We start from the raw sequence: 9666 nt of genomic DNA on the forward strand, positions 1-9666 counted from the left end.
ATTTTTGTTACCGTTGAAGATTAAAAGGGAAAGAAAAAGAAGGAGGAGTCACTACATCACGGGCGATGATTGGGGGAAGAAGAAAGATCAAAATACGAGTGGTCAGCGATCAAACAAATTTAATACTTCATATAGAGACATATCAGTTATAGTTGCGGAAAACAATAGCGTTGTAATGCCGAAATATCAACAGTATACTTCGCTGAATAAAATGCTAAGCAATTTTTCAAAAGTTTTTATGGCACATATATCTTTTACAGCTGTAATAAACAATGGAGGCATCGGTGGCATCCGGAACGGCACCAAGAAGAATGATATTTAGACTAGACTTGACCTGGCCGCTAGGGCCTAGGAACTATCATAACCGCTGACCGGCTCGAGGGAGTTAGTCATTTTGTGTTTACGTTCTTGTTACGTTCGAGGAAATGTGTATTTCTCTATCTACGTTGGATCGGAACTCTACTTACCGCTTTATTATTGTAAGTTAGCCATCCTACATCGCATACCATCTCTAGGAATATGCATCGTTTTTATTGTGAGCTTATAAGGACTGTATTTTAGTATAGTTCGGTTGTTATTTGTATCGTAGGACTCCTTCATCGTTGTACGATAATTAAAACCGTGTCAAGCAACGAGGAGTGTATAATTATATAAATTCAACCCACCATATTCAAACATTCGAAGATATCCAATAGACCATTATTTCGAGAACTTCTGTTCTGTATGCACAGAATTCTGGGCAATTTACTAAATTAGCATGAGTTATGCAAAGAGAAGCGCAGGATATTTTCACTTTCTTTCTTCAACGAGTGAATTGGTCAAAGGTTTTCGTCAGAAATTTCAAAAGAAACGCATCCAAGTTTGATTTTCATGTGAATTTTACTCTTTCGTTTGGCCTTAAAACGCATTTAACTTTAAATGTGACAAATAAAGACAAGTCTTTATCATCTTGTCGTCGACCCAATACAGCGTTACTTTGATGAAAGCAAGAGATCCATCAGGCACCGCCTCTTTTTTTTTTTTTTAAAGATTTGCTCGAATGAATATTCGTGTGAGAAAATCGCAATTTTGTTTTTTAGACCGTAATATGACGGAGTTTCTCCGGCGGCCATCTCAAAACTGGCCGCTATGATCGAAAAACCCTGGGCACGAGGTGACAGTGAGACGAAAAGACTCTGGGCTCGATATTAATCCCATGATGTCTTTCAAGTAAGATGAAAGAAGAGTTTCCGGTGTGAGCAGGATTGTGATATTATTCAACGGATATGACTCGAATTTAATCGTAAAGTATTATTTAAATGTCCAAAGAAGGTTACGGAGAGTCTTTATCATTGGAAGAGGACGAAAAAGATTCCAAGGTAAATGGAAATCACAGCTGTTCAACAGCTTACGCACGCTATTCGCGACACTTTCGTACTGGTTCTCGAACTGTGCTGGACTATGTACTTTGTCCTTTGTTATCATTTGATCTTGTGACCAGGGAGAGTTGACTTAATGTTTCTCTTATCACTGCGAATCGTTATTTTTTACTAAAGTATCAATTTACATTATGTTCAGGTCATAACAAAGGAAGATGTTCGGCTGTCAAGACTTATAAAGCCATCGCCACTACAGAAAAGGCTAGGTAAGAAGTATCTCGTGGAATATTGACTGATAAGCACACAGAATCCTCACAGCAGTGATAATTTATCGCCTGTTGCCTTTGTGAATGTAGAGGTACCCTATGTTTCCTATCAACTATTCACACCTCTCTATTTAGCTTGTTTATTTCTTTCCCATTTGGTTAGTCCTACTTGGTTTTCCTTTGTTTAGCTTTCCTCTCTCACCTGTTGGTTAAGTGATAAGATGAGATTGAAGTTGCATCTACCCATTGAAATATTCAAATGATGCCCCTTCTGAAATACATTTTAGCTGTTAGTGGCTTCTCCCCATCCTTTCACATACATGTAGAAAGACTTGCCCACAATGAACATGTAGACGCTGTCTAATTCTTAAACTTTTTTTTTTCATGACGTTAATAAACTGTTTATCCTTTACAGAAGAACAGCTTCAAAAGTCACGTAAGGCACTAAATGGTTCTAATGGGACGCTCCTAAAAAATGGGTAATACAGTTTCACTAAATAGTATTTTATTATTCTATTTCCTGGAAAACTTAAAACAACAACTAAATAAATAAATAAAAAATTGACAAATATAATATGAATAATGATGATCATACCCTAACACTAAATTGAAGTATGCATTTTGTCATCTCAGGAAACCCTTGCTAAAAAATGGTTCTTTAAAGAATAATATGAAGTCTGATGAAAGACCATTATTCCAAGCAGAATCTGACAGGTTAGACAAAAATTTGAATACTTCAAAATGTGAAAGTGAAAAGTGAGTAGTTGTCCCAGATATCATGTTTTTAGTTATAGCCAACTTTCTGCAACAGAATCCTCACTTTGGTCCCCTAAGTGGCTTCTGTAGAGGTTTTATTATAATCATTTCATTACAAAATATTGTTTTCACTGAAAGAGTTGCAAATCGAGTTCTTTGGTTTGGTAGCATATCACACTGTAGCCTACATATGATGCAATGTTCAAATCCCCTCTAACAATGGAACAAGAGTCTTATCCACCAGTTGAAGTGAGGTTAGGTAAAGCTATTGAGGTTAAGTCAGGAAATCTCCTTGATTATGTATCTCTCAATAACTGGACCAGGTAGTCTTTGACTTTAATAGTACAAGTTTGTGCATTGTAGAATTTTTCATTTGTACATTTACATCAAGCTGTTTGAATCAATTATATTTTTCCCTTGACAGTGATGAAGAAATAACTGTGACTCAATATAGTAAGGCACCAAATGTATCTGTGACCCAAAACTCTAAGGTAGGATTTTTCTTCAAGTAGATATTGCTCTGAAATGATTTAAAATGTTTGCCAAGTCAGCAAGTGTAATGGCAGTAACAACCCATAATTCCATAATTAACACTCAACAAGCAGTTAGAAAGGCACACATGGGGGAATCTCAAATCTAAATTTGCTTGAATTCTGCCATAAATTCCTATGGGAAATTTATGAAAAGGGGGAAGGAAGGGTCTGTATTAGAGCTGGTAGAATTTTAAATAGACGTTAGGTTATAGGTGATGTATGAGATTTTCAGCAGTTGTGCTGGTCACTTTTTACATACCATAGTTCTCTATTGTCCTCTGTGGGAAAGTATAAATTTCCCAAAGAGAGGAGTTTTTCATGTAGAACTTTGCATTTTTTTTTTTTTTTTTAGGAAGGAGGAATAGTAGGAATAATACTATGTGAGGCTGAGTTTTAAATTTTAAATTTTTGGAAAAGACAATCATATGATAGAAAACCGTTCTCTTCTACATAAAATAAATCTGAAATGTGGCTAATGCCAGTTGATTGCCTTTGGATAATACAATATATCAATTTTTTATCAGCAATTAAAAAAAATAACTGTTTTAGTATAATCTGAAACAACTGTTCACCAAAAGGGATGTGGCGAGAGGTGGATATTTACCTCGCAGCTTAGTAAATATCCATTACTAGCCTCACCCACTTTGATGAGTAGTTGTTTTTTATGCTGAGGATTGCCTGTTTGCTTTAGAATCTTTCAGATTGTACCCAACAATTACTAAAGGATGGTTACAGGTTGGTTTCACCATTTTCAAACATTTTTACAAATGGTTAATGAGTGTTGTTTGCTTGAATTACCGTCAAGTCACCAATGCCAACTTGCAGACGTATAAAATCAAGTAGAGACATTGGCAAGTTGGTCTTCAATCCAGTACAACTTATTAGAAGTTAAACATATAGAAAAGTAAAAGATCTTTGGTAAAAAAACATTTTTTTTCTTCCAACAAAGTTTATATAGATCTCATGGTGAATAAAGCAAGGTAAACATTACCAATGACTATAAAAGCTTCAGATGCAAATGAGTTGTAACTCGTTTGCCCCTAAAGCTTTTTTGGTCATTGGCGATGTGCCCCCTGCTTTATTCACCTTGAGATCCTTATAAACTTTGTTGGAAATATTAAGAATTGTTTTTACTAAAGATCTTATCTAGAAAGCTAAGTATTTTTAAAAAATCTGACCAATTGACATGATGAGTCTTTACAGTGTTGTTGTCACACAATAACTTGTTCGCGTCCAAAGCTTTTTTGGTCATTGGCAATGTTTGCCTTGCTTTACTCGCCTTGAGATCCTCATAAACTTTGTTGGAAATAAAAAGAATTGTTTTTTACTAAAGATCTTGTCTAGAAAGCCAAGTTTTCTTTAAAAAAATCTGACCGATTGACATGGTGAGTCTTTACAGTGTTGTTGTCACAATAACTGTGTGACAACCATAGTGACCATGCGGATCCACATGATTTCTTAACTTTAAAGAATGATTTATTCATCATCGTGAATGTTTGATTTATGAAATAATTTGATTTATTATTTTTTTTAAAGGGCACTGTAACGAATCTTGCAATCTGATTGGTTCTTTACCCGGTCAGTATTTTCCTATCTCTGCCCACGGGCCACGGTAACGCTTTCGTGAGTCGCCGAGTACATCCCAACTTTCGTTGTCATTTTTCATAAATATACCTCGTTTTCCGGCTGGGCAGCATTTTTAAGCAAACACATTGGTCACTACCTCAAGCCGATAAATAACTTATGAATCCTCTCTTTTCTCTCTATCAAATCACTTTGGTTGACAGAAAAATATTGGTTTCAGAATGAATTTGTATAAACAACAGTGTCATTACGTTGGTTGACAAGCGGCCTAAAAACCGTCTGCAATTAATTTTAATCGTTCACAAAAAGTACCCAGAAAGTTGAAACGTGAGGTATTTGGTTACAGTTAAACTGAACGACGGAACTTTCATTCATTTAATATCTGAATTTTCTCGAGCAATTTGTTCATAGTGAAAGAGCGAGCAAAGTTTTAATTTAAGTTCTACAACAAATATACGCTCCTGGTGAGTCCGTTGAATTCCGTTCAATTTGGACATTTGTACCTTAAATTGCACAACAGAAATTGAAGGAATTTTTTGAGAAAAGGCCGCATTACATTCCCTTGTGTCTCGTTGGAGTGTGCCGTTCGAATTTAGTTTTTGTGAAGGAAAGATCAGAGTTAAACACGCCATTACAGCAAACAAACGAGCAAACTCTCACAACTTCAAAATAAAAAAATTGAATTTACTCACAATTACTTTCCTTGCCGTTTACCTAATGAACAGAGGTAAATCTTCGTACATGAATGAATGGTCGATGAGAGTGAATAATACTTTCCGTTAGATCATTAACTGATTTTGAAGAAAACATTGTCGTGACAGTCCTTGCCAAACTAAGTTCTGTTGGTTTTCAAATGTTCCTACGCTTTTTTTTTTCTTGTGCGCTCTCTAATTGACAGGTGTCAGATTGTGACAGATACTTGTAAAAATAATGTTTCAAAGTTTGTTTGGAAGCCTTTTAAATCACCTTTATCGTTACGGAAATGAAAATGTTTCGCTGAGGCATCTCTCTTAAATTTGCATCACCTCTATTTTAACTACCATTTACCCACTCAAAAATTGTTCAGTTTATGGAAGATCTTGCCGTATTTACGTCCATAAATCAATTCGGGTTCTTTCGGAAAGAATTTCGTCAAGTTTAAAAACAATAAATATGTTATTTACCGGCTAAGGGTCGGTCTGTATGGTGAAAAACTGTGACCTCGGTCTTGAAAATGCTGCCCTCGGCCTACGGCAGTATTTTCAAGACCTCGGTCACAGTTTTTCACCATACGGACCTCCCAGCCGGCAAATAACATATATATATTATAAAGATCAAGTGAACATGTGAAAGCTAGGTATATCATGCAATAATTCTGCTCTTGATGGTCTGTTTAATCTAGACATCGATTTCAATAATCAGGCTGCTTTTTTTTCACAATTCTCATGTTTCTCCCAAAATCCAAACAACTTACTTTGCAATTGCCCATCAGCCCTTCTTTGGGTGCTGGTCAGCTTCTGGTTAGATACTTATCGTATTTTTATGGCCGTTCACCAGCATAGCCCGGTATTAAGATGGACCAAACATAAACACCTTCATTAGTGAGCTACCAAAGCGTGAATCTAGAATGATGCTGGTTGTGACATAATAACTCATTCGTGTATAAAGCTGTTTTGGTCATTGGCGATGTTTTTGAGATCCTTATAGACTTTGTTGGAAATAAAAAGAATTGTTTTTTAAACCAAATATTTTGTCTAGAAAGCCAGGTTTTTTTTTTAAAATCTGACCGATTGACATGATGAGTCTTTACAGTGTTGTTGTGACACAATAACTCATTTGCATCTAAAACTTTTTTGGTCATTGGCGATGTTTACCTTGCTTTTACTTTTCTATAATGTTTAACTTCTAATAAGTTGTACTGGATTGAAGACAAACTCGCCGACATCTCTACCCAATTTTAGATGTCGGCAAGTTGGCGTTGGCGAGTTGAACCATTGCTGACTTGACTGGATACTGTTTGTTCACCACTTGGTGCATGCAGTGTTACCCTTAAATGGGCTTTTGAGTTTTTCTTTGTGTAGGAAAGTTTCCTTGAAAACTCAGGATGCTGGAAAAAAAAGAAACATTTCTTGTTGTTTCACTGTCATTGGTTATTTGGGTGATAAAAAGAAGTCAGGCACAAGATAACTGAACTACATTTTAAGCAGCTATGGTAGCTAGTTTGTAGTGTGCTCAAAGGCCCTGATCTCCATTGTCTGTGTTCACAACATACAACCGAGGGCTTAGTTGATAGTGTATTGTAATCATCTGGGTGATAGTGGTCCTGAAAAGGAGTGTTGTCAATGGCAGTGAATAAAATTCAAATAATTAAAATAGAAGTTATCAGTGAGTGACCCTTGGGCTAGTGATGTTAACCAATAATCCTAATAATAAACATTTCCTGTCTCCTCCCTTTTCAGTTTTTGTATGAGAAAATTGAACTTCCTGAAAAACTCAATCTTGAAAGGGCAGCAGAGTGTTGTGATAAATTACATGAAGTGTGAGGGATTTTTATAATAGCCTGGCAAATATTTTTGTATAAGAGAGCCTCTGTTTATTTCTCACATATTTTACAGAATATGTGCTTTTAAAAGTTGATTAATTTTAAATAACCCACTGACATAAGTGAATTCCTGTCATTGCCTCTAAGACTTGATGAAATATCAGATGAAGAGGACTTAGATCTTATACCACCACGGCCAGTTGATGACAGATGTCAGTGTTGTGGAGCAGTCACATGGCAGGGCTGCACGATTTCTTGATTAGTGACATCTTTCATAGGACCAAATCGTTTTTAAACATATGAAAAATTCAGACGTTAAATGAAAAGCCTGCAATAATTTTCTTGGAATTTACATGAAGTGGGTCACTGTTTATCTAACTTCATCCAAGAGATTCATATAGAATCATTCTTTCTTATAGATTCACATTTAATGCAAGTCTCTGTGTTGTTAGTCTGTCCTATCATACTTATCAATAAAATGAGAACCTTAAGTTAACACTGAGGTGGAACAGCTTATCTCAAAGCACTTATTTTAATAGCATTTTCCAAATATGTGCTGTACAGCATTCTAAATATAACCATTACATGTTAGGCCTTGGCATTCAAATATTGTAAGTTGTCATTTATTAAGTAATTGTTAAGTGTTACTTTCACCCTTGTTTTTGTTTTGTTTTGTGATTCTAGCAGATTGTAACTAAATGGTCAACAATAATTGACATGTTCTCCCTTTCCAAACTAAATGTTTGTTTTCCCAAGTGATTTTTTAAAGTTAAATTCTCTTAGTCTGAATATGCAAATGGAACTTATCAATGTTTGCAAGATAACCCTATATTTGCTACAATAGTAGTTTTGTTTCCCAAATTTTTTTTCTACACCATTCAGTGTTATTTAAGGTTTCATACAGTAATGATTCCCTTGTATTTTATTGCTAATCTAATTACATTTGTCATCAAGGACATTTATTGTCAAGGGTATGAAAAATTTTATGTGTAAGGAAATAATCATACTTGAAACAGGATGAAGCACCTATTTATTTGTATGTGAAATATGGAGTTTTAAATTAACAAAATTCATATGTTCTTGGTAATGAACTTACTGCTGAAAGTAAGAATAATTTTAATCAGCATGACTCAATCATGTACCTTCACAACATTTTACTGATTTATAATGTACCTCCTACTTCCCAGTAGCATATATTCAAGTTATTAAATTAAAATATTCAGATTGCAAAAAATATAAAAATAGAGCAACCATTCAGTTTTAGAATGCATTTTATTACAATGGCAAATAAGGAATCCTAGGTAGAGTTCTCTTTTAGGAAACATTTTCCAAGTAAAGGCAAACATTTCTCATGTGGGGTTGTCTGTTGTTTTTAAAAAGAAATTATTTATTTTCATGAGTTTACTTGAGACTTTTACCAAATAGTAATGGTGATAAAAGCAATAGGAGAAAAAGAAAAACGGAAGAATGCACTTAATGTCATCTACTGGCAACTTTAGTCTCAAATTCAAGAAATTAATTCAGCTGTTACTGTGTGCAGAACTGCAACTAGCTTTGGTGAGTGACATAAGCTGTGTTCCCATCTTACAAATTTAATAATTACTCAATCAATTTAGCTTGCCCAATGCAATTAACTGGATCATTTAGTAATCTGGTTATGGAAGCCAATTTAAATGATACAATATAGTTTAAAAAGTTATTTGTAACAGGCTTAAACAAGAAATAAATAGTAATTATAGTCTGTAACTTGGCTAAAAAAATATTTCACTAACCTTGATCAGGTAAACTGTGGAAATTTGATTTATTTCACCACAGATCATTGGGCTGTCATAATACCTTGGTTGTCTTCTATCTTGATAGATTCACATCCAAACTACCCAAATGAATCTAAACAAGGGACAAATTGATGATTTATGCTCTGTGGTGAGGTTTTTTTTCAAAGTCCAGAATGCTGAACTCATGAAGAACATTGAGCTATTGGAGAGGCTCACTGACATCTTCTGCTATGCACTACTTCAAATAATGTTTTCTCTAAACAGGTTGGGCACATTTTGGGCTAAACAATTCTTTTGATACAGTTAAATTTTGAATTTTCTGTGCCAGGTCAATTACTCCCACAAATAAACCATAAAGGGTATAGGTTAAGTTGCTTTTCTGAAATCAGTGGAATTCCACAGTAGTCAAACCATTTGAATTTTCTGCTACAGGTCCAAAGGGCATCCATACTACTAATCAGAGGGTCTACAGTTAAACTCCTGATGGGTAAGATGTCCTGCTGGGGGCACTTGGAAGTATGCCCAACTGAAAGATGTCATCTTAAGGCCAAAAATGCTTTCAGCTTTATTCATGGATTAACAAATAATGCTGATTTAAATTTGATTTTCTCATTATATTAACTCAACCTGGATTAGTTTGCTCTAAAAATGAAAACATTGTCCACCATGTAGAGTAAAAATACAATAGTTATAAGAGAAAGTTTCCAGAGTACAATGTCTAGTCAATATTAGCAAGAAATGCAAAGAGTACAAATGCTTTCCTGGTCTTCGCACTGATCTTCTAAATTTGAAAAAGAAATGTAGTCTTGCTTCAATGTCACCTATGATAACCACATCACATCAATGTTGTTGTTCAGGAAAGATTAAGATTGA

General features: G+C 34.9%; 2 protein-coding genes across 3 annotated transcripts in view; one reads left to right on the top strand and one right to left on the bottom strand.

Annotated features, from left to right (window-relative positions):
- The window catches only part of LOC131773180 (uncharacterized), a 9180-nt gene extending 9094 nt beyond the window's left edge, over nucleotides 1-86 (bottom strand). For both annotated transcript variants that reach the window (XR_010717264.1, XM_059089168.2), the window contains exon 1: nucleotides 1-86. This exon is cut by the window's left edge and continues 7 nt beyond it. The gene's annotated coding sequence lies outside the window, so the exon portion shown is untranslated.
- A 1032-nt stretch (nucleotides 87-1118) lies between these two features.
- Nucleotides 1119-8764, top strand: LOC131773174 (protein FAM219A-like). Its single transcript, XM_059089167.2, has 7 exons — nucleotides 1119-1358; nucleotides 1558-1624; nucleotides 2040-2103; nucleotides 2258-2338; nucleotides 2805-2871; nucleotides 3605-3648; nucleotides 7166-8764. Exons 1-7 carry the CDS (start codon nucleotides 1299-1301, stop codon nucleotides 7275-7277), a joined length of 495 nt encoding a protein of 164 aa, XP_058945150.2. The 5' UTR covers nucleotides 1119-1298; the 3' UTR covers nucleotides 7278-8764.
- The last annotated feature ends 902 nt before the right edge of the window (nucleotides 8765-9666 follow it).

The sequence above is a fragment of the Pocillopora verrucosa genome, chromosome 4, assembly GCF_036669915.1.
Source record: "Pocillopora verrucosa isolate sample1 chromosome 4, ASM3666991v2, whole genome shotgun sequence".
Taxonomy (NCBI): Eukaryota; Metazoa; Cnidaria; class Anthozoa; order Scleractinia; family Pocilloporidae; genus Pocillopora; species Pocillopora verrucosa.